Source organism: Manacus vitellinus, unplaced genomic scaffold, assembly GCF_001715985.3.
Source record: "Manacus vitellinus isolate BGI_N305 unplaced genomic scaffold, ASM171598v3 scaffold_46_pilon, whole genome shotgun sequence".
NCBI classification, from domain to species: Eukaryota; Metazoa; Chordata; class Aves; order Passeriformes; family Pipridae; genus Manacus; species Manacus vitellinus.
Window position 1 is genome coordinate 3071790 of NW_021940578.1, and position 27978 is coordinate 3099767.

Sequence of the window (27978 nt, forward strand, 5' to 3'; positions counted from 1 at the left end):
CCTGTATTGTGAGAAGTGAGTCTCCCTCTGTCATTTGGAGCCTGCCTTTTTCACTGCCCACTACGAAATCACCAGCTTTCAGCAATGCAAACATCTTCCAGCACGGAAAATCCATGAGCTGTCACACTGGCCATAAAAACACTGGTCCAGGGGTACTTAGATGGTGACTGTCAGCCTAGGCTGGGTTCAGGCTGCCAATCTAGGGCTGAAAGTAGCCTTTCCCTCCATGCCAGCTTATCTTAGGCAAGTAGCTCCCTGCCAGAGCTCCGTGGTGCAGAGATGGTTCCTGTGAACTCAGCCTTAACCCCGACTGTTCCTGGACCTGCTTTTCCCTTGTCAGACCACAGCACCTTCTTTCTGGGTGAGGGAGGAGGCAGGGGCTGCCCAGCTTGGTGACAGAGCACTTTGGTTCCAATGTGGCACAAGCCCAGAGCGGCACAGAGAGAGCCCAAGGCAGCATGGAGGGAGCCCAACAGGGCACACAGGGAGCCCAGCACAGCATGAGCCTAGCATGGCATGAGCCCAGCATGGCACGGAGCGAGCCCAGCATGGCATGAGCCCAGCATGGCACAGAGCGAGCCCAGCATGGTGTGCAGGGAGCCCAACAGGACATGCCACCAGTCTGGCATGGCATGAGCCCATGTGGCACGTAGCAAGGCCAGCGTGCTTTGATCCCAGTGTAGCAGGTAACAAGCCCAACGTGGCATGTAGCAAGCCCAGTGTGCCACGAGCCCAGCATGGCATGAGGCAAGACAAAAGCAGCACGAGCCCTGAGTGCATTCACAAGCCCAGCATGGCACGAGCCCCTGTGGCACGGAGCGAGGCCAGTGCTATGAGCCCAGTGCAGCAGGTAACAAGCCCAACGCGGCACGTAGCAAGCCCAGCGTGCCACGAGCCCAGCATGGCACGCAGCGAGCCCAACGTGACACAAGCCCGGCGTGGCCTGCAGATGGCCCAGCGTGGCATAAGCGCGGCGTGGCACGAGCCCAGCTGGCCCGGCGAGCCTGCAGCTCGCCCAGCGCGGCACGAGCCCAGCGGGGCATCCAACGCGTCCCAGCATGGCACGAGCCCAGCATGGCCGAGCCCCGTGCCCCAGCTGGCCCAGCGTGGCCGAGCCCCCCAGTGCCCCGCAGCTCGCCCCCGTGCCCGCAGCTCGCCCCCGTGCGCCCGGTCCGGCCCCGGAGCCCGCTCGCCGCCGCGTTGGGCGCAGCCGGCGCGGGGGAGGGCAGAGCAGCGGCCACTCCCAGGAACAGTAGTGAAATCTCCCCGACACTTTAACTGTCAATCAGGCTTAATGGGGTATAAAACCTCCCCAGCGCCGCGGCCGTGATCGGCAGAGAGAGCAATAGGGAGCAATGAGTAAGAGCCAGAGCTGAACTAGTGCACGGCGTAATTCCTGCTCTGTGATCAGACGCTCCAAGTGAAAAAACCGGGAGAGGGGGCAGAGAGAGGCGGAGACCAGCTCAACCTTTGCAACCGGCTCAGGACAGAACGTCTATAGATATTTATAGATATAAAAACAAAAACAACAACCTCACCCTGAATAGAGCCTTTCTTAAAAAGAAGGTCCTGGCAATTCTGTCTTATTTAAGCAATTTCCTGAGTCTAAGAATAGAAATGAGCTGCCTGGAAGGCACTGCAGGCTGAAATTTGGAGACATAGGCTGCTTTATTTTATTTTTCCAAATATAAAAACCTTCCATTTGGATACTGGATTTTTATGTGGCTCTTTGCAGCGGAGGGATGTGTGGTTACTTTTAATTTTACTTTTTTTTTTTTCTCTTTTAATTAAAAAAAAAAAAAAGCTTTCCAGTTAAAAAGCAAGGAAACCGTTTTACCTGCATGTGACAATCCCAGAGGACACCGACCAAGAAACAGGGGAGTGACTTGGTCTTCTGCACTACTTTACTCCTACCCCCTTTTTTTTGTTTTGTTTTTGTTTTTAGGGGAAGAGAAGGATTTTTGCAGCCCAAGAACCTCTTGCCCCCAAGTTTTGGAAGAGGGGGGGTTGAAGACTTGTCACCCATCTGGGGGTGCACGAAGGGTACTGCTTTTCTTTCTGTGTCAACTTGGTTTTGTGGAGGTTTGGAAGAGAATTTTGCCTGGGAGAAGAGGATGATGTGGAAGTGGCTGGGCGCCCTGCTGCTCTTCCCGGTGCAGATGGTGTACCTGGTGGTGAAAGCTGCCGTGTGCCTGGTGCTGCCGCCCAAGCTCCGGGACCTGTCCCAGGAGAACGTGCTGGTCACCGGCGGGGGCCGCGGCATCGGTCGCCACCTGGCCCGGGAGTTCGCCAGGAGAGGAGCCAGGAAGGTGAGAGCATCGCCGTGGAGGGGAGGGGGGAGCGCCCACCTGCTGCTCTGCCGGGGAGTCCCCCCCCTTTCCCTCCCCTCCAGGTGGGATGGATGGGATCGCCTGGAAAAGCTGCTGGAGAAGGGGCTCTCGCTCTGCAGAACCCCGCCGTGCTGAGCCATGGCACTGGCTACATTTCAGAAGTTGCCCGCTCCTCCTTCCCTGCATCCCGCCTTTCCCCGTCTCATCCAAGAAAACGTGACGGTGAGGAAGGGCCCCCTCGTGAATTCCCCACTGCTGACAAAGGGTTTTGCCCCAGCCCAGGTTTCCCGGGGCAGGGAAAGGAGAGCCCGGTGACTCCGGAGCCGGTGCTGGTTTCCTGGCAGTGCTGGGATCATGGACAGAGAGGCTGAGCCCACCCTGAGCCCTCCCGAGGCACAGCCACTGCCACTCCCACGCGTGTCACCCCAGAGGGAGGGGGCAGATGGCTCTGGGAGAGTGGGGACAGCAGTTCCCTTTCACTCCGATGGGTATCCAGGCACGAAATTAATTTCTTGTGCTTCCTGAAGCCCCCTTGTATTTTGGGTTTGGGCAGCTGCCCAAGGGGAAGATGAATGAGAACCCAGCAAGGAAGGAAAGCACAGCTCGAGTGGGAGCTGTGAGGTTGTTTGCACGTTTCCTTTAGGAGAGAGGGAGAGAGGCTGAGACTGGTGTGTCTGCACAGCAGCCCAGCAGAGTCAGTGTAGCTGCTGTGTCCATTCTCTAGCTCAGGAACTGGTGGTTTACCTTGAAATGTGGTGTTTTCCCAAGTACAGGTATGTCCGTGTGTGTGACTCAGTCAGGGATACAGCAACACACATCCCTGAAATGAGGCTTGGGATGGAAAGTTTCATCTCCCCCTTGATGGGTAATAAAGGGGAGGAATGGTGAAATTAGACAGCTGCACAAATACTTCTCTGTGTGAGAGGATGAATGAGAGTAAATAGAGGATAGAGAAGAGGAAAAATACAGAATGAGAGGATATTTAAAGAAAAAAATTTGCATTTAGTTTGGGATAATGTTTTGTCACTTCCTTACACATGCATTACAGTTTTCCCTGTGTGGTACAGAGCTATTCTGGCATTCAACTCCGAGGTGTAAAATATGTCAGCATTGAACTTTGATGTTTGTCTGTGTTTGTGTTTAAACATCATGTTGAGATTTACACATTCTGGGAGTCAGAGCAAACAAGTTGACTGACCTTTGGACCCAAGCAATTTGCTGAAAGTGTATTTATATTATCTGTTGGAATACCACGCTTCATTATTTATTTATTTAGGGCGGCTGGTTGCTATGCTGAGCTCTGGCATTAAAGTGCCACCATTTCTACAGCTCTTTCAAGAGCTGCTTTGCTGCAGTCGAGCTGGGAGCTGAACAATGGCTGTTGGCCCTGAGGAACCAGGGGACAGGGGCCAAGAAGAGATGGGGCTGTTTGAGAGAGAGAGCTGGGATGAAATCACTGTAAACAGGCACAGACTAGAGTTCATTTTATGTCTTATCTCTAAAATCTTTACACATCTTAGAAGGAAAGAATAAATGAGAGTAATGGTTGGGAACCTTTGTACTTGTCTCACATAATGTTGTGAAATGCTCTGTTTGCTGCTTAGAACTTTGGGGGGGTTTGCCTTTTGAGATATTTTCATGTCTGTCATCAGGGTGTTTTAAGTTTTTGTATTGACTCAATTTGAATTAGATTCTCCTTTCAGTTACGTCAGTGCCATGCAGTGAGCCAAGTATGGCACTCAGCAAGTTCTGATCCCCCCGGCAGTGGCACTGCCTGTCAGCCTTTGGTAGAAACACCAAACTCAACTTATTCTCCTTAAGACTTTTAATGGCAATTTTACCTCCATGTGGTAGTTTCCACTCCCATTGCTCTGAGATTTCATTTCTTTCCTGCCTTCTGTGCCCAACCCTGACTTTGTGGGTTTGATGCAGCCTCCATGGACTGAGCAGAACCTCTGCTTAGCACCGCTCTTTGACTTTACACTTTGCCTCAGACAGTCAAAAAGACTTGAAGTGGCTACCAAGTCATCTTTTGCTATGGCTTGTGAAAATTGACTATTTTGTTTTTCTCTTGTCTTATTACCCCTTTAGCTGTTTAACAATTACTTGTAAAGGTTGAATTATTGATCACAATTAACAATTTATAACAGACTCCGATTACCGGACGGCGTAGCTACAATATTCCAAGTTCAGAAAAAGACATCCACCAAAGGCATGAAATCCCAGGGCCTGGCCCAGCGTCTCAGGGAGGTGGATGGCAGCAGGAACAGGCAGGTTCAGGTCCCAGCAGTGGGTGTGCAGCGTGTCCTGAGCGGGTCCCCCGGCGCCTGCGCACACAGACATAGTGGCGGGGTTTTGGAGGTAGGCGGCGATATATAACCATATTTTTGAGATTAGAATCTCCACAAAGATAGGTTAGTTGGGACTGTGAGCATATGAAACTTCCTCTGGTAACTAGACTGGATGGGATTTCATCTGACACCGTGGCAGAGGCTGGTTTTGTTACTCACAAGTGCGATGTGTCTGAGCTGTTTTCATGTGAGGTGACGAATGGTCACATCTGCAACTCTGTTACTGTAAAATTTGATCTTGCATTTAGAGCTATGAAGATGGCAAGAAATAAATCCCAAAAGGGTTTATGCAAATGGAAATACAGTGGCTTCTGCTTGACCCACGAGCACAGAGACTGAAATTCTCAGTTAAGAGAATGGAATTCTCTTGGGCATGATCATTTAAATCCATCCAGATTCCCATTCTCTACTCCCATTTTTTTATGTCCATTGCTCTGCCATCGTACCTCAGATGTGACTTGGACAGATAAATGTCTAGGAGACATTTCCTTCTCAGGTGATGTTTCCTTTCCAGTGGTTGTTCATTGGCCTCTCTGCTGAAATGGCCAAGAAGGGCAAAAAGCTGTACCAGCTGTATTTGCAATTTCAGAATTTTAGGCAATGAGAGACTTTAATCATTAGATCATCCCTGCTCAGGTGTACCCTGAGAGGTCAGAGGATCTGTACTCCATTTGTAATTTCAAGTAGCTGTCAAGGACTACTTGGTCATGGGAGGCCTTGTGTATCGAAATGCTTCCTGGAGCACTTCTGGAAAAAGCCAAGAGCGTGTAAATGAGCTGCATGCAGAGCTGGAGTGGTTACAGATGATGCAGGACATGTTAGTGTTATTATGAGGGATGAACAGCCCTGTCTTTTCTCCGGAAATGCTCAAGTGTTGTAATTCAACTTCCCAGAGATGTGTCCAGATTCATAAGTGCCGGCTGAGGAGCTACTTTGCTGTGGCTGAATTGCTGGAGAAATGAACTTTTTTGGCTTTCAGTTCCTTCTTGGTTTCTTGCAAACTTCATAATCCTCACCATTGTTGGCTTTAACTCTTGAGAATTTTGACTGTACCTTAAAAGTCTTTGGGAGCAGAGCATCCCCTCTGCCTCAGTCTCACACACTGGTAGCTCTGTCGAGGCTCGTAGCTGTCGATACTCTGTGAGCCAAAATGGCACAGAATGTCTGTTAATGAAACAGGAGAAGGAGAGATTTTTATGAGTTTATGATTTAATGCCTATGAAATAAAAATCCACTTCCAAAGCCTAATGGTGTTTTGCAAAGACTGTGCTGTATAATCCAGTTAATTTTGGGAAGACTGGCCCCTTTGAACAGTATTTCTTGTGTTGGAGAGCAGCCCTCTGCAGATGTGAGCAGTCAGGGGGTGTGGGGGCTGAATGGGTTCATTCACTGGTGGGTACAGTGGGAAACTGCTTCTGGTTTCCTCACAGCCATTTGCTTTTCATACAGCATTTTCATTATAGTGCCTTTGCCAGGGAGTTGTCAGCCCTGGTTTTGATGGTCTCCAGTGCTGAAGTTTTGATTGATGTGTTTTTTGTATGTCATTTGTACGCCTTGCTCTTTTGTTAGGCACTACTTGAAAGCTTCTGCTTTGAAAACTGATCAGAGATTGTTGTTGTTGTCTTGGTTTTATTTTCCTTATATTCCTCACGAATTTGTTTAGGCTACAAAAATAACCAACAACCCTGAAATCTCAACTGTTCTTTCCGTCGTTATTTTCACAACATTTGTCAAAGTCAGACCTTCATGTCTGCATTGTGGAAGATCCCTTGTCATTTGGGTATGCTGTCCTCTTTCAGCTCAGTGACAATTGGGGTGGTAAGATGTCAGTGGAGGAAGGAGCACCAAGGAAGGGATGAAAGCTGTCCAAGCCCACACTGCTCCTGAAACCTGGAGTTTCCCTCAGTGCTCCACTAACTCCAACAGAACTGAAAACCTCAGAGGAATTGCTGGTGCCTGAGAGCCTTGTATAATTGGAGGGGTTTAGCTGTGTGAGATTTAAGGCTATTAATTGTGTTTAAGCTGAGAGTATTGCACAGAGGTTACATAAAAAATGGTATCAGGTCTTAGAATTTAGCCTTGTATTCCCAGTAATGGAAAATCTGGCAAGTTTTGAGATGAGTTTTACAATGACACGCTCCTCCCACACAAACTGCATCTGTAGGTCTATGAATTTTTCACTTTGGTCGTTATGAATGACGTTGACAAATTATTTCACAGATTTCACAGAATAAGCTGAGTTGGAAGGGACCCACAAGGATCGTCAGGTCCAGTTCTTAAGTGAATGGCCTGTATATGATTGTCCTGGTTTGTAGGGATTAATATATACCTTCTAAAAACTTCTTTCTAACACATACCCCTGCTATATGATAAAAGATTAACTGCATTGTGACTAGAGCTGGAAACTAAATTAATACTGGTCTCCTGAAGTGAGGGCAAAATACCAAGACTGCTGCAGTTTCAGAGCTGGGACCTTTTTTGAGGTGTAGCACAAAACCTGTGAGTATTTCACATGGATTCACTAAAAATCCTTATTCTAAAATGTCTTCTAAAATATTGGCCATTCTCAAATATTCACCTCTGACTGCACCTGTAGAGGACTCTTACTAATCTGTACTGGAGAGCAGAAAAACCTGACGTGAAACTCCTGGCACACAGGAATGTGAACGTGCCACGGAGCCCACCCGCATGGGCTACGGTTTTCCAAACCTGAAACGTGTCTTTGGGCATGTACAAAGGTGTGTCATTTCTGACCAGGTGCTGGAGGAGTGGGGAAGGGATGAGAAAGCAGGAGATACCTGCAGGAACCTCAGCAAGCCCTTCTGCTCCTGTCAGGCTTCAAATGCACCGTGGCCGGGCTGGTCCTCGGGAAGACGTTGGTGTTCTGCAAGTAGGAACTGATTTCTGACACGTTCATTCCTTCTGAGCTCAGAACACGACCAGACCTGCTCTGGCCACCCCAGAGGGGATTAGTCCTGATAGAAAGAAAAGAGCTGATTAAAAATTACATGACTTCAGAGCTGAAAGGACCTGATCTCCCCCAGAATCTGATTAATCACCACGTGCTTGTTTTTAGCGGGCATTGTGACCTAACATAATGAAATCATAAAATTAGGTTTGTAAAAGAAATGGACACAGTTCTGATGCTGCCAGTGTGCTGCACAAAGTACCCTGAAGTGGCCTGGTGGATAATTATTTTTAAAAGGCTCAGTGTAAAATTTGTATATATATATATTTTTAGATTTCAGTGCTAAGACAACTGTTGTCAAGTGAGCATCTGTCCCCATCCTGAATGTTCTTCCTGCCCTGTGGAGGTCCCAGAATGACATACAGCCTTATGTGTCTAATGGATTTCTCTGCAGTCATTTAGAAATGCACATAACTAACCATTTGGAAAAGGCAATCTGACACGTCTGAAAGTGAAGAAGATAATGTAATCTAAAAGGAAAGTTCACATTTTTTATGGTGCATATATTTTAGTATAATGAGAATATTTACCCACAGTGTAAATACCAGGTGATTAATCTCTCCTGTTGTGTGTGTGTGTGGTTGGAAAGAAACCACCATAGGAACAGAGCAGTTTCAGGCATATGTTAAATGATGGTTACTTTAATCTTACTTAAATTTAAGCACTTAATCTTACGGGGAACTATTAGAGCATGTCACAACTTATCAGCAACCAGAAGTACGTGAGAAGAATTGGGGAGGGAATGTTTTTCCATGTCATGCGGAATAATATATTAATTTGAAACTTTTGGTAAGCTCTGAGAGCACAGCTTTGATTGGGTGGGTTTCTAGTCTCCAGAAAGGCTTTATTTCTCCAAAGATTATATCCTGACGGCAGCTTTATTTAATGGCTTCCTCTTGGCAGCTCCCTTCCTTGTTGATTGAATTTAAGGATGGGCAGAAGAACCCTTGTTTGGAGTCCCAGGCTGAGATGGCACCAAGCCTGTGCTGTGTGCTGGTGCCAAGGCCAGCAGTTGGAATAACATGCTGAGTAAGTGTCTCTGGCTGGCAAACACAGCCAGGATTTATCAGCTCTCAGATCTTTGGTGTCTGTGGAGCAGCACTGGGGCTGGGGCTGGTTTAGTTTATAATCTGGAACATATACCTGTCTTTTGTTACTGGGGATGTTGTAAGGAGAATAAATAATGTTAACAAGAAGTGGAGCTTGCAGAGTTACAGGCTTGTCATCTCCCATCGAGATCCAGTGATGTCATGAGAAAATATTGTCCCAGTGAGACCGTGCTGTGTTGGCACAGCAAAAGCCAGCACTTCAAAAAATGCTGAAGGTCTGGCATCAAGGCAGTTAAATGAGGCTTCCCACAAAACACAAGGACTGTGCCAATGCTGTAAAAAATCTTGAAGTTTTAAAGATGAGGTTATATATTAATGTTGTTGCAGTGTCTCAGAAACCCACTCACGCACCAGAAACTGTTTAGCTTGAAGATGCTAAATGTGCTCTGTAAGGACAACAGCAAAAGATGAGGCAGCCTCAGGGCTGGCAGGGATAAAATAAATAAATGTGACAGTGGAGATAAAAAGCAAAAGGCCACACTGAGCACCAGCACAGAACTTGGTACTGATGGTGCCTGTAAAGCAGGGACTGCAGCACCACTCCTTGAGCCATTTGAAAGGTTTTTGGGAAGGCATTCCAGCAGTGGAAGTTTTAAGATGTGGTTTGAAAAGCAACAGTAAAGAGCTTTGGGGAACTTTTACAGAGATGCAGATGGTGTGGTAGAAAACAGATAGGTTACTTTAAAAATTAATGCTGGGAGGTAAAGGCTGCAATGGAAGATCTGATGTTAAATGAAAGATGATGGGTAACGTGGGGCTGGTGGCCTTGGAAGTGACTACAGAGGCTCAGTGGCCTTGGAAGTGAATAGAGACTGGATTATTTACAGCTCTGGAAAGCTGGAGGAGGAGGCAGTGGAATTCAAAATGAGAGCTGACCTGGTCCAAGCAGGAGATGGGGTGTTCGACCTTGAGCAGGGGGGTTGGACCAGGGGACATCCAGGGGTCCAGAGCCTCACCTGTTCTCTGATTCTGTGATTCTCAGTCTTATCTGTACCAAAGAAAGGAAAAAGGCTGCTTTTCTGAACGTGAGGGCTGACAGGAAGCTTTGGGTCTCTGATGTTTCACGTTATTATCTGAAGTGATTCATCCCTGTTTTATTTGCGTGGTTTCATCACCTGCAGTGACTCGTAAAAGTGCTGCTGTGGATTTCTGTTGCATTGATGTCATGGCTCTGGCACAGGGGAGGAAAAAATTGTCTCAGATTTGTAGAACTGTTTCCATCTGAAGCACTGTAGGTAGTTTTTACATTTTATTCATTTTAAAATGAATCCAACATGCTGTTGACCTAATGTCTAATTAGCCTGGAACAGCAATTTGCTTTAAGAGTGACCATAAGCTCTGCAAACAGTTCTAAGAATTCTGACCAAAACATTTTAAAGGAATCAAAGGTTTTGTGTTTTTTTTCTAACCCTGCTTTTTAACCTCTCTTGGTAAGATGATACTGTAAAAACACGAAGGGAGAACTTAAAAACTAGACTCTGGTTTACTTTCCTCAAAGAGATCTGCAACATTCATAGAGAACATACACAAAGTTGGCACATCAAGAACTAACTGATTTTACATCATACTGCCAGAGCCAAGATCAGGAACTCAGCCTGACAGTAACCTGAGAGGGATGGAAGTAGTGTGGCAATTTTTCCAAAAGAACTAGGATGAATAGATGATGGTGATGAATTCTACAGAAGTAGCCAGTTAATTAATTCTACAGAAACTATGGGGAGAGGAAAAAAGATAACAGTTCTCATAATTTCCTTCCAATAAAACTGGACAAGGATCTAGAAATTATCCTTCTGGATAGTTTGGAAATGTCAGCTAATGATTATTGCTTTTGAGAGTTTGTTTTAAAATCCATTAACAAATGTTAGTTAGTGTTTAATGTTCATTTTTCACTTTGATTCCTGGCCCAAATTGAAGACACAAATCTAACATCATTGCTGCTTTAAGGTGTTCTGCAGGAAAACTCTTCAGGACAGAGAACAGCAGGCTCAGAGCTGACCACTGAGAGAGAACCAGCTCTGGCATTTTTAAACCTGTGCTTATCAGGAATATAGAGCAGAAATTATTAGAGAGATCTTTTCAGCTGGGCCCAGGCTCTGCTCTTCAAAGCATCATGTCAACATGCTGAGGGGTGGAAGGAGTCAGACCCAGGCACTGCCAGATCCACGGGCTGATAACACTGACGCCAGGAGAAAAGGGTCAAATCCATGTTGTTTGACCTTTATCCCAGTGGGGATTAAATTGATTCTAATTAATAGACTTGGGAATAGACGGGTACCTTGGCAGAGTTTGTAATTAATTGAAATTGTTCATCCTATTAGTTTAGCCATAAACTATGCATAATTACAACGAGATTGTGTGGACAGCCACCCTTATGTTGCCACCTTCTTAATTACAAGTTATTGAAAGCAGTGCTGCAGAGCTTATTTGTTTTGGTTAACATAGGGATTCCTGTTGTCTTACACTGCCTGAGCAAATGTGTCAGTGCTCCACTTATGGCAATAAAATGGTGTTTGAAAGCAGAAGTGCAGCTCTGCTCAATCAGTCATGCCTTAGGTATGTCCCTGTGAGGTAAACCCAGCTCTCAGGGTGTAATCAGTGGCATTTGTGCCTCCAGTTCATTTAAACACATAAAATTATACATATTTTGAGGTGGTATAAAAATGATAGCTGGAAGGACTCTGGGCTGTGATAATCCTGTAGTATGACAGTTTTAGCCACAGGTTAGAGAGGTGGGGTGACACTTGATGTGACCTGGCTAATATATTTTGTCCCTTATCTCAATGAAACAGCCACTTAAAATAGGTGCAAATGGAGTTCAGGCTTGATTTCTCATTCATCCTCCCATCTCTTGGGCAGCACAGGTATCAAAGTGCACCAGGTGTATCCACAGGTACTGCTTGTCTTTTAGGTAGGTCCTCTTTCCCAGTAAGCTCTGGACTGGAACTGCTCTCGAAGTTTCTTTGAGTGCTGTCCTGTGTCAGAAAGTGAAGCTTCAGACACTGAAGAAAATCTTATTTCAGTGTTTCTTAAAAGCTTCAAAGAGCAGCAAATGTCTCCTGTATAGCCAGGCCTACACTAAGAAATCAGGAGTCACCACTCAAACAATTGTGATCTTTTAAGTATTTATAAGTGGGTTCTTTGTTCTGTTTGCCCCTTGACACCCAAGCTACATTTTCAAGATTTCCTTCATGTCTGAGGACCTGACAAACTTGCTCCACTTTACCTGAAAGCAGAAATTGTTAGGTAATCTTTTCACTGGACCTCAAGAAAAACCTCAAATATACCAGGCTTAAATTAGTGGGAGTGAAAGGTGTTCTAGAAACACTGAGCAGCTCAGCTTTCTGTGCCCTTAAACAGAATGGAGCAGCAATAACAGTGGACAATCAGGTATTTTCTGTGTGAAGATTAAATTAGGGTTTGTCTTCCATCTGCCATTTCAATCTCCTTTCTGTTGACACAGACACCTTGTCTGGGATCAGCACATTCCCTGGGCGAGGCTTGGAGAGGGAATGGGAAATCCTGACGTTCACTTTCAGCACCTTGGTTTGATGTTGACTGCAACCCTAAATTCCCCGTGCCCCACCTCCTAAAAAACCTTCCCAGTGAGGACAAACTCAACCTCCAGGGGCCGAGGTCACGCTTCCAAGAGGAATCTTAAAGACATCCAGCTGGTACAAGTGCTTCTTTTCCAGAGTGGTAACAGAGCAGGGCTGGCTCTGGCCACAGTGAGCTGTCAGGAATGATGTCAGAACATTCCCAAGGCTCTTGGGAAACACAGGAGTCCTGCCTCACTGCACAGAGTTGTTTGGGTTTGGGATGTGCTGATGGTGCTTTCTGTGCCTTGTTATTGGACTTTAATCCAGGCCCCTTGGAGACCATTGTCCGTGCTCTGTTTATATTTCAGTGCTTATGGAAGCAGGAGGTTTGCCCTGTAAAAGCAAAGCCTTTCCCCATCAAAGGGGGGTTTTCAGGGTTTATTTCCCCGGATAATGATGTGCAACTGTGGCAGATCGTTCTGTGACACCTTTCCTGCTGAAAGGAGAGGGGGGGTGTGTGCACACACGTGTGTGGGTAAGTGATCTGGCACCTTGGATCTCCTTCAGAGCCCAGGGTTCAGCAGAGGGTCAGCCAGCACCTCCTCACACCCTTACACTGGTTTACAGCTCTCCCAGAGCTTTGCTGGTGGCTTTGACCACTGTCACAGACCCATCCGAGTCCAGCATCTGTGCAAAAGCAGAAATGCACCAAAGCATCTTACATCCAGAAAGGAGTTTTAGTTTCTCTTTCCTGACTGGCTGAAAATGGAAAAGAGAGGATGGAAAATTCTTAGCCACTGAAAATAAATTACAAGAACAGTGTTTTGTGTTGTTGTTGATGGTGCAACTAAATAATCAGAATGCTGGTTACAGACTGAAAATAGATCCATCTCAGAGGAAGTCAGTATATTTGGGATGAAGTCAGAATGGCTTTTTTAGCCACTGGAAATAGTAAAGACAGTTAAAACACTTTTGGTTTGCGTTTGAGTCACAGAGTTAGGCCAAGTGGGGTTATTTGTTTCAGGAGCCAGGCTTTTAAGTGCCATTTCAACACTGACAATCCATCCCAGATCTCCCACTGCTGCACGGGGGGGATTGCTGTCAGTCAGGCCACTTACTCAGTTGGGTTTGTCCCTTTGTATACTTATATTTCAGTGGAAGCAAAGATTGTTCCACTGTGAATGTGAGTCAACCAAAAATAGGCCTGTTTTTTAGGGCTAAATTTCACACACTTCCTAGAAGTAATTTGCAGGCTGCTGGTGGGGAGGGAACCCTTCAGGCAAAGAGCTTGTGACTGACTCTGAACACACTGGGAATTATTGTGCCTCAATATTCTATTTCTGCCCCTCAGCTAAACCTCACTTACTGACCAGGTTTACTTTATATAGTTTATTTTGCTAGAAAGTCAAGTTTGTCGCATGTTCTGTGATGGCTTTTAATTGATTTTATGTTCATGTTGAAGTGAATTGACTTCATTTTGCATTGCAGTGGCCTGAAAAGCATTCTTGAGACAGGCAATCACATCCAAGGGATGGTAACTTCCAGGGAACTGCAATTTAGGAATATGCTAAAGCTGGATTTGTGACTGCCCGACCAGCCCCTCTAATTTAAATAAAGACCTTTGTAGCAGAATCTGCTTAGAATTGCTTTGATCACTTCTGGATAAAAGTAATGAACATAACTTCTGTGCCTACATTTAGATATCGTTTTATTTAAGTAGAGCTGTGCTGTTTTTCACATTTTTATAAGCAGGGCTGCTACTTCATCTTAACAATGTACTGAAAAAACTGGTATAATCAGTGAAAGACCCTTTTTAGCCTTGCAGTACCCCTGGGGGGGGGTGTGCTCTGGGAGTTTACAGTCCTCTGATTCCCATCCTCCTCCTTTGACTTAAGAGGCTGAGAGAGTTAAATATGTCCTGAAAACTGCCATTTGTACAACAGATGAATAGATTTTAGAAATTCTGCCCTGTTGCATAGCAACAGCCACCATTAAAAAATAACATTTTGAAAAGCACATGAAAAGATAGGCAAGCAGTTAGGCATTTCAATATTAAGGCTTTCTTCCAAGCAGTGTCCTTTATTTCTCTGAACAAAATACTCGCAAGAAAGGCACCTTTTGACAGCTTTTATATGGTTTGAAAATGGTAGCAATTCTGGTTTTCTAGAGGCAAAGAAAGGCGTGGAGGGGAGCTTGTCTGGAGCTGTTGCTGGTGTTCAGTTTATCCACAAATTTAATGCAGGCTATTTTAACTCCAATACTTCTCCAGTAGCCTCCCGGGAGAAATTATTTTTTCAGTCAAGAGCTGCATCTTATTATGCACATGGATGATCTGGAGCATATTTTAGGCCTTTCTGGAGGGCACTTCATAATGACAGCATTGGGAACATTATTCACCCTTAGGTTTCCATGGCTGTTTTGTTGCAAACCTTCTCCAGGTTAACAAATTTAAACCCTTCCCCTGGTCTTCCTTTTTTCTGTGATGTTCCTGCTGGAGCTGGGGTTGTCTGCCTGCCTGTGGCTCCCTGTGGCTTGTAAACACTCCCTGTGGCTTTCCTTATTCAGTAAAGGTGCCATTTTGTCCACCTTATTTTTCTCATTTTATCTATTTATCTGTTTATTATATCTATTATTATCTACCTACTATTCATGTAATTTATAATTTTATCTAACTGATCAATTTGTATTTATTATTTTTATAGAGGAATTGTATATATCCCCCCCAAATAAGTGAAGTGCTGGTGAATTACTCATCGTGATTTGGCTCAGAGCAAAACTGGAGGTTTTCAGAATTACAGCTGACAATTCTTTAGACTGGTAATTCAGCACATTTATGCTTTTATAACTGTGCAGGCCTAGGACTCCCAGTGCTGTCTCAGGGGGATGCAGTGGCCAGCCTTCTCTACTGGAAGTTAAAACCACCCAGCATTTCAAGGTTGGGCTGCACTGCTACAGAATTCATCTCAGAAATGGAAAGGCAAATTCCAGAGAAGGATCCACTTCGATTGGCACCCAGTTTGTAACTTCCTAATTCTTCTTTTCCATACGTTTATACTAAGTCTGATTTTTCCACTTTGTTGGTTAAGAAGTAGCAGACTGTTCAGTTAATTGTTGGTTGAAGAGGCAGTTTTAGGAGTTACTTTCACCCAGTCAGGTGATGGAAATAATACTGTGTTGGAGCCACTTTTTAATTCCACACGTCCCTTGCTCCTAAAATTACCCTGTAAATCTAAAGTTGTGAATTTATTTTTTTTTATAGCTTTCCAGAAACAAACACTTGTTACCATTCAGTGTGAACAGAACTTTTATGTCATATAAATGTTTGTTACATGAACATTTAACCTGCCACACGTTAAGAACTCTTTACCTGGAGAGTGACATGCCATAAGTAAAAATAATAATGCAGCATTTTGGAAGGAAAACACGCACACAGCCAACCTTCAGCATTGTTGAAATGTCCTGTCAGGCCACGGCAGGAACTTCTTTTTCCCCTTTGAAATGTTATTTACTGACTTTCTATCCCTTCATCCTGTCTGCTGTGCTCGCAGCACAAAAGGCCTTTCTGCACCTGCATATTTACCCTCCCCACAATTTCCTGAGATCTCTGTGGACGTTTTTCTAGGGCTGTGGATTACAGGGATGCCATGCCAAGGGAACGGAGGCGGCAGCAGCACGCTGGTTATTTTTGCAGGGTGGAGCATTATATTTCTATTGGTGGAGATCTCCAAAGCCTTACCTCAAATACACAACTTTTCTTAACATTACCCCTCTCCCCACCCCCAGATACTCCACTTCTTCCTGCCCTGCAGCCAGGGAATTTTACTGCTGGAGATTTCTTTGTGTGCTTTGGATCCCTGGAGCAGGGCCGGTTCTCACACATGGTGTGGGCAGACATTCACCATTAAAAAGTCTGTCGTTTCTTCCCCCCACAAATGCTTCCAGGAACCTTTGCAGGGTGACAGCTTGTGGCCACTTGGTGCTTTTGTTGGAACGTGCACTCGGTTTGACCCTGTCCCAGCGTTAATAGGATTGTAAAGGCTGACTCCTGCGTGACCCCTCCTCGCAAACAACCCTCACCCTTCCCCTTCCTCAACTGAGCCGAGCTGGGAAGTGTTGCTCCCAAGGCAGTCTGGAGTCGCAGTTCAGTGTTGCAGACGAAAGCAATTGGAAAAACCACTGGAAAAAAGTCAGCATGGGGCCACCTGTCCTTAAATAGTCCTGACTGTGAGAACAGTGGGCATTTGTTCACTTCTTTGGGGGGAGCTGGTCTTAAATGCCTGTTTGCAGACACAAAGGTCCACATTTTCTTTCCAGGGGAAGGCCTCTGTTGAGGTGTTGACACACTTCTCTGTGATTTCTTTAGGTGCTGTTTTGTTTCCCTCAGAGTCAAAAAGGGGTGACGGGGAATTGACTGTTGTTTAGATGAATAATGTTAATCCCATTGAGTGCTAAGTCAATATATAAAGTACTAAAAGTTCTGACTCTAGACTGAAAGGATTGGAATTTGCTCTTTTAGTCTCCTCCTGAAGTCTCTTCAGCCCTAACTTTTAATGTCATTACTGCATGTTACTCAACATAAAATCAGTGGTTTGTGTTTACCATGGTGGCAGGATTAAATTTAAATTCAATTCTTAGAGTCTAATGTCTTTACAAGTTCTAAATAGTAATCTAGAAAAAAAAACCCCCAAAACAACAAACCAGATAAATGGGCTTACTCTCTTGATTCCCCATGTTTACCTGTAACTTTCTCATACCTGTCCCTTGCAACTTTGGTATTCACTGTGGGAACTGAGAAAAATTCCCCACTGGCCTGCTTTGTTTGCTTACCTTTATAGAAGTGTCACCAAGGGCCTGGGTTAAGTATTTTGACCTACTTCAGGCATCGAAAAGTCCTTTTTCTCCTTTCTAAAGCAAAGATTGGCTTTTCACACTGCAGGGCCACACCTTCCCCTCTCCCACTAATCTGCCTTCAGATGCCTCTCCCATGGAGAGCTCCTGAAAGAACTTGTCTGCCTTCGCCTGGGGGCAAGAGAGGGGAAGGGGTGGGGGAGAAAACCCTTCTGCCATTGACAGGCAAAAGACACGGAGCTTTTGAGGCTGGAGGATTTAGCCCCCCGTTCTCACGATATGCAAAACTCTGCCAGGATTATGGGATCCACTGGAATGCATTTCTTCGGAGGACCGACTGGGAGTTAGTACTGCCAGGCTTTGTAAATATAGGGGATAAGGCCGGCATACTTCAGTGGATTATCTACACTTTGTACTTCCTAAAAGTATGCAGAACTCCGAGTGTTGGGCGCAGAAAGGCTTTCTGTGTTTGAACAAAGGTCTGTGCAATTACAGATACCAGCTCAGACAGAGCAACTTTTGTTCCACTGGACTAGGAAGGAGGTTGAAAGGGGGAATGAAATGTGTTGACCTACCAACTACTTCCTATCTCTGCTGATCTGGGGCTGGGAGTTGTGGTTGATTTGTGGAGGCAGCAATAATGAGATCAGGCAGGAAGGGCATTCGTGTCTCTCTGCAACACTTTAATCTTTCAGTGTCTTCAGATTGAATCAGAGAATTGCTTCATGAATCGTAAAATGGAGAAACTACTGGAGTGGAAGTTATATCTGCTAATCGCAGCACACCTTGTGTTGGGAAAGCCCAAGGGTGACAAACACAACCCAAACAACCCAAGGGGAGTGTTAAGGAATGGCACATGTTCAGTCTCAGAAATGCTGTGGTGGTGGGACACCTTTCCAGCACTGGTCCAGCTCACTGGAGGGATGAATTGTAGCACAGCAGGTTTGCTGAAGATACAGTGCCAAAATGACTGACAATATAAAAGGGCAACATTCCTTTGCTGCTGCTCTTGAACTGTGCTAGCAATAAAATCGGACCAAACAAGTTAACTGGCCTTGTAAAGAATGTAAAATTAGCTCTAATCTCGTGTCCTGCACAATAATGCACTTCAGCCTCTGGAGGCACTGATGGCGTGTGTATTTTGTGGTTGACAGCAGCTTCAATGTAGACCAGTTTATATAAATTAGTGGCTTTATCTGATTTTGCGGTGGTCAGAAGCATAACTCTTACTCACTGGTGTTATGGTGAAAGTCGGGATCTGGCCCTGCAGTCGGGACTGGGGCTTTTGGAACGCAGGTCTCTGCTAGAAAGCCTTGCCTTAGCCCGTCAGCGGCAAAACCCTTCCCCGGGACTCCCCTCCGACCTCGGGGCACGTCTCATTAGCAGATTAAGCCCGGAGTTAAACGAGTCCTCTGGGAGCGGAGGATGCTGCGCCTGCCCCTCCAGCTGAAACGATTTTCCCAAGGTCAGATAAGGAGCTCTGCGACTCAGATCTGGAGATAAGGTTTGTTTTGCAGAAATCCGCTCATGAATAAATCCTGGGAAAAAATCTGCGCCGAGCGTGATGTCACAGCCCTCGCCTACTTTAAAGTTCATTAAGAGGAGGGCGTGTTGAGTTCCTCTGTCATCATAAATCTCTTCTTCCCTGTGTCCAGTGGCAGGAATCCTGCCCTGCTGCCTGCAGCAGCCTGGGGCGGCAGGGATTGCTTTCCCATTCCACCTGCCTTCCCTGGCCGTGCCAGCCCGGGGTCAGCCGGAGGTAAGCGCGGGCTGGAAGCCTCGCCGCGGGATTATCCTCCCCCCGGGCTCCTGCCCTGCCAATTTTCTGGTCAGTAACTCTCTGAAAGGAGAGCGTGTCTGTGCGGCCGGGAGGGGCAGCCAGGGGAGGATGACGAGAGATGAAGGGGAGAAGAAACAGGGGCTGGATTCTTTCCAGGACGGAAAAGTGTCTGTCCAAGAGTTTATCCAAAACATAAATTAAATATTCCCTCTATCCACCATTAAGTTCCCGTGAATGGGTGGCTGTGCAGCATCCTGACACGCCGGGGAGTCAGGAAAACCACGTCTCTCTTCTCCTTCATTCCTCTGAGTTTTCCTCTGTCCAGACAGGAACTTCTGTGTCTGTTGGAGTCATTCTGTCCAGGACTCAGCCCCCAGTTGGGACACACTTATTGCCAATTTAGAATTAAACTTAAAAAGGGAAGGGGACACAGAGCAGACTCGGAGGCCCACGTCTCATTTTGAAAACTGAGCTTCCCAGTAAAATGGACCATTTCCTAAACTGCAGACCTGGACTCCTCGTGGATGCAGAGCCCTTGAATCCCAGCTAGGGCAGGGTGAGGGGAAATGATGCCTTTCTTGACGTTGATTGAGCAAAGATTAAAATTCCTGCTTGCATCCAAAGGGCAGTGAAGAGCCAAGAGCTCACAGGGCAGCAGCAGAACACAGGCCTGGGCCCACAGTCGCTCCTTGAGTCCACAGGGAGCAGAAGGATTTGTTCAGGAGCATTGAGAACGTGGATAATTATCCCTGATTGCACAAATTGCAGAAGGTGAATGCAGGAGAGCAGAGGACTGATGGGTCTGTAGAAAATCAGGAGGCAATAGGAGAGTAAGGACCTAGAAAACATCAGTGAAACTGCTGCAAACAAGAGAAGGAGAGCACAGAAAGACTAAGCCAAAGCTCTCTGCAAAGATGTTCAGGAGCAACAGAAGCCTCAACTGTGAGGCAAATGCAGCAACTCCAGTCTGGTCTCATTGTAAGATGTGGTGTCCTGGGAGGCAGGAGGGAAGCCTGTGCCAATTCCATCTGGCCAGATGGAAGGGAGAAATTGAGTCTCATTTGATCTCGTAGGAGCAGTCAAGCCTGAATTTGGACCAAAAGCACGTTGTACTGAGTTCTGGGTTTTATCCATCTGTAAAAAGTAGCAGGAACGACAGCAGGAGCCCTCACTTCCCACTGGGTCATCGGGGAACTTTCACCTCTCACGGAAGAATGGTCTTTTATTTACTGCTTTTCTCTTGTGCAGGCTGGAGCCTTCACCTAAGTGTGAACGGTATCAGGGACACGAAAACTTCCCATGCAAGAAAATCAGTGCTGAAATTAATGTTGTCAGCAGGATAACCAGCAAATTCTGCCTTCCCCAGATGGCCCAGATTTTAACGGGGTCACCTTGCAAGACTTTGCCTGTAGGATATTAAGGGTCCCAAAGAAACTGTTGGGGCATAAAAAAATATTATATCCAAGAGTTGCATCACAGACAGATGTTTTTTGACAGGTCATCCTTTGCTTAACTATTCTTCCATGTACATTTCCTGACATCCAATGCATCAGTGGCAGCTCTTGGGAGTAGGAGGCTCTGAGGATGTTTGAAACAGATTAAAGAGAAGAGTGAGGGATCTACTTTTCATTTTGCAATAGCAGTGTGAAGCCCTGGAGTGCTGGGGATGTGAGGGCAGTTTCTTGCCTTACTCCCCTCATCTGACACCTTATTTCTCTTCCCCTTTTCTTTTTCCCTTCCATCACTCTTCAGTAAATCACTTAATTTTTTAGTCTCTGCATTGACTGATCCAGCCCTGCAAAGAGGCTGAAGGTCACCCTGATACAAACCCTGTGGGCATCAAACTTGATGTTTACAGTTGACCTCTGCAGTGGTTTTTTCTCCCCTTTCCACAGAGCTGTGGATTGTGAAAGAGGCAGCAAGTGCCCCCGTGCTGATGGTCGAACAGTATTTTGTAAAGATTTCCTGAAAGCTTGTGAAATTTCTCACATGTTCTTGATTTCCCTTCTGCAAGTCTGCAGAGTGTGCATAAAAAATATCCCTCAGTCTAGCCCTGAGTCCAGAAGTGAGTAAATAGCCATGAGTTTTACGAGGTTTGTGTAGATGCCAAGCCCTGATGGCCAAGGGTGATACACTGAGGCTTTCGAGGCCGAGCTGCAGTTTCAGCCATGTGCTCTCCTCCGCTTCGAGAGTCTGATCACAGCTTTTGCCTTGAAAATTACTTCCCCTGAGATAAGATTTCCCACGAAATGGCTCTGGCATATTTATGCACGCTCTGAAGTTGCTGGTTAACCAGCCAGTTGGAGAGTTTGTGGGATATAAATCCGTCAGTCGGGGTGTGTTTGTGTTCACAGATGTGCCAATGGCTTAGAAATGGGATTAATTGTAACTGTGACTCGTTTAGGAAATGGCTGAGGACTTGAGTACCTCTGCATTTTAGCCTTGCTTAGGCACAGGAAGAGCTCTTTGACCCTGCCAGAGATTAGTTTTAGTACCAGTTATGAGATAAGCTTAACTAGTCCTTAAAATTAAGCATGTTAAGCTCTGCAAGGGGTTTGTTGTGGGGAAGGAATACTGCACACATAATAACTAATTTTTTTCTGTTTATCTTGCTGTTATTAAGTTAATTGCAGGGGTTGAGTTATGAGTAGTGATGTAATTTAGACTTTTTGCTTCCTGTTCTTTCAACTTTCGGAAAGCTCAAAAGATTATTTAATCTTTAAAGTTTAAGTGGGCTTATTTTTAACCATTAAAAAACAAGATATCAGGTTCATATTCAATACACAGCAGTGTGAGAATCAACTGGATCGCATATGCTTGGAAATAGCAATAATTTTGCATTTGCAATGTAACAACCTTTTCTTTTTTCTCTTTTGCATCTTGCTGTTGGAGCCACAGAGCAATCAGCTGATGAACATATTCAATTCACTAATTTAATTTTTGCAGAATGACAGTGACACCATTCATAATGTGATGAATGCTCAGAAGACTTAGTTGAAGAGCAAAAATGATAGATTTATTCATATATAGGAGTCTTAAATAACAGAGAGATGAAATTATACCTTCCAGTAGCCTTAAAAGAAATAGAAAAAAAGTATTGTGGTTGAATCTGTTTACTGCAGGTTAATGTTTGAAAGACAGTGGTGAAAGCACAATCTCATACTTGAGACTGATGTCTCACTAGGAAAAATGAGACTGGATAAAACCCCATGGTTTTTAATGACTTTTCAAGTTATTTCTATTTCTGACCTCCCTGATGGTGTAGAAATGCAGATGGGGTGGGCTGGTTATGTCTCATTATACATCAAATCCCTGCTCCATGATTTGAATGTTTGTTCCATGAATATTCAGAATTTCCTTTGTACCAGAAGCAGGGTATCATTTTTGCTGTGTTAAAAGTGAGTGGCAGGTGAAACCTTGCATATATGAGCAAAATAAATTCATGCTTGAGAATTCTCCCTTTAAAAGTCTATATTAGGATGAACACTTCATTGCACCTGGGACACCAACCTGAAATCAGCACTGCAAGTTATTACATATAATAGGCTGAAAAAATATGTTTTACTGCACCAAACATAGAACAAATAGAGAACACACCAGATATACAGGAAGGTCTGTGATTTTGGACTAAATTTACATTTTTGTATGTATGTATAGCAAAAGCAGGGACAGATTATAAATTACATGACACAGAAAATTTGCCAAGCGTTTCATATATTGGTCATTTTAGGCTAAAGATCTGGGGGTTTGTGTTAGCTCATGTAGCTTGTGAAGAACCTGTAAAAAGAGGATCAGCAGTGGGATGCAGGAACCACTGAGACACTCCTGTCCCTTCCCCATGGAACAGAAAATCATTAATTGCTGGTCTTAAATGAAGCAAAACTCCAGCGAAAACACATCAAAGGTGTTCATCGAACTGTCGAAGTCAGAAGCAGGTTTTGATTATTTCGGATTCCAAGCAGGAGCAGTTCGGCTCTGACAGTCAAAGTTTCTTGCTGCAGATCATCCTGTGGGGTCGGACTGAGAAGTGCCTGAAGGAGACCACGGAGGAGATCAGGCTGATGGGCACAGAGTGCCACTACTTCATCTGTGACGTGGGGAACAGGGAGGAGGTCTATCGGCAGGCCAAGGCCGTCAGGGAGAAGGTCAGTGGGGAAACCCTGTGGGCAGGAGGGGAAAGGAGCAGCTGGGGGAGCTGGGGGGGCTCAGCCTGGAAAAAAATGGTCTCAAGTTGCACCTTCTCACTCTCTGCAACTCCCTGACAGGAGGGGGGATCCAGGGAGGGCTCTGCTCCCAGGGAACAGTGACAGGATGAGAAGAAATGGCCTCAAGTTGCATCCCATATAGGTTGGATATGAGGGAAATCTCCTACATGGAAGGATTAAGCTTGTAAAGCCCTGGTAGGGGCCGCCCAGGGAAGTGGTTGGAGGCACCATCCCTGGGAGTGTTCAGAAACATGGGGATATGGCACTTGAGGACATGGTTTAATGGTGAACAGGGTGGTGGTGCTGGGTTGCTTGTTGGACTTGATCCTAAAGGTCTTTTCCAACCTTAATGATTCTGTGATTCTACTAGTCTATATTTGATGAGGGGAAAAAAATATTGGGAAAGAAAGAAGGGTGACCATCCAGATTGTTGTACTAAGTTTGAAGTGATCCAAAGGCTTACAAGGCAAGAATGTCAAAAGCTATGAAAACAACAATGTATTCAGGCCACAATGGCTGTTCAGCTCTAATGGTCACTCTGATGCCTGATTTGTGAGATGTTCCTTGTCACAAGTAATTTGCTGCTCCTGCAGGTGGGTGACATCACCATCCTGGTGAACAATGCTGCTGTGGTCCATGGGAAGAGCCTGATGGACAGCGATGATGATGCACTGCTCAAATCCCAGCACATCAACACCCTGGGACAGTTCTGGGTAAGATCAGCTCTTGTATCCCCTGCACTCACAACTGGGAAGAGAGTGAGAGATTACAGCCAGAAATGGCTGCTCTTAGGTCTTCCTAAAATCAGTCTGTCACAAAAACAAGAGGGAAAAAACAATGTGAGGGGCAAAGGCCAGAGGAACAGGGTCTAAAATAAATATGATTTTTCCAGTAGTAACTCAGTATGTGATGCTCTTTATTCCCATTCTGTCATTTTCAGTATAACATTTGATGTCTTTTGAGAAAGCCTGAGCTCACAGGATGGTTTTCTGTATGGTGCTGTATAGGGAACATCAGAGGAGCATGGGATTACATTGCTCAGGGAGCTCATTCTATTTTGAGTTGGGCAATAGAAATGAAAAAAAGAGCTTCTTGTGATTTCATCACTTTGCTGAAGACTTTATCCTGTACAAGTTCGTAAGCACTCCTTCCTGGCCCTTATCTGTGGGTGCTGCTTATTTACATGCTAGGAAGGATTCTGTTGTGTTTCCACACAAACTGCCTGCTTGGAGTCTCTCAGAAAATGACAAAGCAACAAGGTCCTGTCCCACTCCTTTCCCAGCATAATGAACAGAACACTTTGGCTCTGTCTCCGTGTCATCTTATCTTCTTCAGTAACTATTGTTTTGTTGTATCTCTGCTGAACAGACCTTTTTTTCTTTTTTTTTTTTTTTCTTTCTTTTAACTCTGTTGTTCTCCAGACCACCAAGGCATTCCTGCCAAGGATGCTGGAGCTGCAGAATGGACACATTGTCTGCCTGAACTCTGTCCTGGCCTTGTCAGCCATCCCTGGTGCCATTGACTATTGCACCTCCAAAGCCTCCTCCTTTGCCTTTATGGAGAGCCTGACCCTGGGGCTGCTGGACTGTCCTGGAGTGAATGCCACAACAGTGCTGCCCTTCCACACCAGCACAGAGATGTTCCAGGGCATGAGAATCAGGTCAGTCCAGGGGAACTCGAATAAAGCATCTCATTTTAAATGAATCATCAGAATACACTCCTAATTAATGCTTCATTTAGTTAAGAGAATTCGATGTCTCATTTGGCTGCCTGGGAACAGAGGGTCACTCTAGGCCACCTGGGACTCATCAGACTGGTTCCCTCAGTGTGCTGGAATAATCCTCCAGCCTGTTCTGAGGGAGACATTGGATTCTACAGGGAGAAATAAAGCTGTTTTTCCCTGTGCAGCCCCCAGAGAGGGAGGGGAGGGAATCTGCAATTGAGGTCATGCAAGAGGAGCAGTCTACAAATTACTTGAGAATTAACAGTACAAGTTCCTTCTTTATTCCTTGAAATAATTCTTTCCCACTGAAAGGAATGACAGCCACTTTACTGAAGTGAGGCCATCAGTGCCTCCTTTTTCCCTCTGTTCAAGAGAACAACTAATGGCTGACCAAATTAATCTTTTACAATGGACAAAATAACCTATCAGTATAGTTTGTGCTCTCTTAGTCAAGAAAATATGCATTGTCAAGCTATTGCTGGAGCTGGGAAAAACCTTATGTTTGGTATTAAAAGCAATGGAGGAAAATATTTGTCTTTCACCTGTCAAGAATTTGAATTAAGCAAAGAGCAACAAAAGGAAAAACACCAGCACTGAAAAGACAGCATTTGGTATTGGTTTGCATTCAAATTAAGAAAAGCCCGGAATCAAGGCTCTGAATACATTCTGCCACTCTCCCTGAAGGCACCAACATGTACATTCTTAACTGTTTAGGTAACCCAGCAGTACTGGTTGGAACTGAGCTTTCTGTTTTCAGGCTTTTTGGCTGGAACTGGAACGTTCTGCCTTTTCCAGCCTGCTTGGGATATGTTTGAAGGCCAGTAACAAGAGATAGTTTGGAGTAACAGGACTTGGACAGTGATATCTTAAAGGAGGAGCTTGATTAACATGTAATTATTTTAATTTTTACTTTATTTATTCAGGTTCCCCAGTCTTTTTCCTCCCCTCAAGCCCGAGACAGTGGCGAGGAGGACGGTAGAAGCTGTTCAGACAAACCAAGCCTTCCTGCTCCTTCCATGGACAATGCATGTTCTTGTCATCCTAAAAAGGTGAGTATTTCCTTTGCCCAGCAACAGCCTGCCCAGGCAGGGAAGGTTTTCTTTTGTCTGTCCAGGAGGCAAACCTCAGGCTGACTGTAAGTGCCATCCCAGATCAGATGGATCATCCCCTTCCCTTGACAGACAGAGCAACAGAAGTAAAAGGGAGACACTTTCTGAGATTCCCTTTGGAGATGCTTTCCTTGGGTATAATCCCTTTATGAAACAAGTTTCACTCCCCAAATTTGGATTTCTGAGGTCTGAGCTGGATTTGTGTCTAGGAAGTTTCTTAACATACACATGTGGTGAGTTTTGATTTAGTAAGTGACTCGTTGGACTCTGGGCTTCATATTGTACAGGATTTCTGTGCCATTAGGTCTGTACATCACAGCTGGATGGAGAGAGCATTGCTTGTGCTACAGCAATGAAACTATTAAACCAATATTTTTGTGTATGATTAGGACGGGAATTTTAAGATCCCTAAGGAAAAAAAAGTCATAACTTCATATCCTGAAACAACCAAAGAGAAAGGACATTTAGCACTGTGTTTCCATGACAGTTTGCACTAAAGCCTTTGGAAAAGCTGCTTCAGTCAGGAACTGAAACAAGGCCGTGGGATTTCTGTGGAAAATAATTCCAGTATTGCATTTCAAACAAGAAAAAACAAGTCACAATAAATGCTTTGCTCTGAATGAAAAACTTGGGATAAAAACTCCCAGAAATTCTACCAACAAGAAAAAGGGCTGTTCTCCTTTACTGTAAGAATTAATCATTCATTTTCCGTTCCAGTAGCTGTCAGGAAATTAGATCTCTGTCCATACCTTAGGATAAGGAGGCCACATGTTTTGCACAACCAGATGGCAAGTTAACCAGAGAACTCAGGTTAAATTTGTGTATTTCAGAGAACAGTGTTTGAGAGGAATAAAAACATGATGGTATCTTCCAAGTTACAGCCTTTACAAGACTTCTTTGGATAAATATTTCTGCAGAGAAGGAGTAACTGGATGGAACTTTCTCCCTTTCAGGCCTCCTCACAGCAGGACACTGTTGGGTCTGTGTGCTCTCACCAGCTGATGTTTGAGAATGTGTGTATTTATATATCTAAATGCATATTTACACATCTCTCATTAGGGCAGGCTGAGGGGTTTGTCTCATCTGCTTCTTCTCTTCCTGCTTCTCTTCCAGCATTCTCCCCCAGGCAGCACTTGAAGAAATCCACAAGTTTTCCGGGAGCTACACCTGCATGAACACTTTTAAAGGAAGAACATAGAGCTGATGGCACAGGGACTGTTCCTCAGAGAGCCCCACAGGAGCACGAACCCCCTGACAGGACTGGGAATCAGCAGCCTTGGCTTTTAGCCTGTTCATGTGACTTGTGCTGCTCTGAGGCAGCGCATTTCTTGCAGGTCATATCCATAGTAACGTGACCTTTGCACAGGATTGAGGGACTGGACTGCGGACCCTTGGAAAGGAAAAAAAACAGAACGTGTGAAATGTTTCTATGGTGTTTAATTCTTTAGAGTTCAATTGTTAAATCTACTCATAGTTTTAAGATGTAATTTTTGTTTCTGGAGTGTCTGTGGGCTGTCCCAGTGGAGAGGCAGCACTTCCCATGCCAAACACACTTTGTCCCCTCTCTTCAGAGGAAGTGCCACTTGGTTTCATTTCTGCTTTTTGAAAGGGGAACTGAAAAAGTGCTTTGAGGAACTAAAAGTTATGGACATTTAATGGAAGTTTCTCTCCCTTCCTTTGCCTTCCATCCCTTCCTTCACTTTCCATTCCATGATGAAGCTGTTCCCAGCATACACTGGGGAAGGAGCAAACCTTGGAGCAGTGTTTTCTTTGCCTAAAGGCCACCCAGGACTTCTGTCTGGAGGGACTGAGCTGGGCCCAAAAAAAGCTGTTGTACTTCACCTGTGGAGGCTGGACAGGAAGGCTCAGGCAGCAGAGCAGTTCAAATAGTGGAAGATTCTGTCACTGAACTCATATATGAAATTTGTTCTGAATTTTTTTTGTTCATTTGTGATCGACTATAAATACATTTTTAGCATTAATCTCAGGTTGCCACACATGTAGGCAGCAGCACATGGG

The 27978-nt window shown here is 45.1% G+C and overlaps 1 protein-coding gene across 4 annotated transcripts; it reads left to right on the forward strand.

Moving 5' to 3' along the window:
- DHRS3 (dehydrogenase/reductase 3) lies at positions 1–27941 on the forward strand. 4 transcript variants are annotated; one of them, XM_018079455.1, is made up of 8 exons: positions 1–15; positions 1946–2309; positions 22924–23067; positions 23721–23840; positions 24549–24787; positions 25774–25899; positions 26913–26972; positions 27073–27163. In XM_018079455.1, the coding sequence occupies exons 2-7, from the start codon at positions 2115–2117 to the stop codon at positions 26959–26961; spliced, it is 873 nt and encodes a 290-aa protein (XP_017934944.1). In that variant the 5' UTR covers positions 1–15; positions 1946–2114; the 3' UTR covers positions 26962–26972; positions 27073–27163. The 4 variants fall into 4 exon arrangements, with proteins under 4 accessions (XP_017934944.1, XP_017934945.1, XP_017934947.1 ...); XM_018079456.2 differs by lacking the exons at positions 1–15; positions 26913–26972 and adding an exon at positions 1311–1566 and having other exon boundaries at positions 27073–27941; XM_018079458.1 differs by lacking the exons at positions 1–15; positions 26913–26972 and having other exon boundaries at positions 1854–2309; positions 27073–27941.
- Positions 27942–27978: the final 37 nt, after the last annotated feature.

What these genes read in the sequence shown, in the direction of transcription:
- DHRS3 (XM_018079456.2), top strand. Translation starts at nt 2,115, where the DNA reads ATGATGTGGAAGTGGCTGGGCGCCCTGCTGCTCTTCCCGGTGCAGATG. An exon ending in CCAGGAGAGGAGCCAGGAAG is followed by an intron (nt 2,310 to 22,923) that starts GTGAGAGCATCG and finishes TTCTTGCTGCAG; the next exon opens with ATCATCCTGTGGGGTCGGAC. An exon ending in CCAAGGCCGTCAGGGAGAAG is followed by an intron (nt 23,068 to 23,720) that starts GTCAGTGGGGAA and finishes CTGCTCCTGCAG; the next exon opens with GTGGGTGACATCACCATCCT.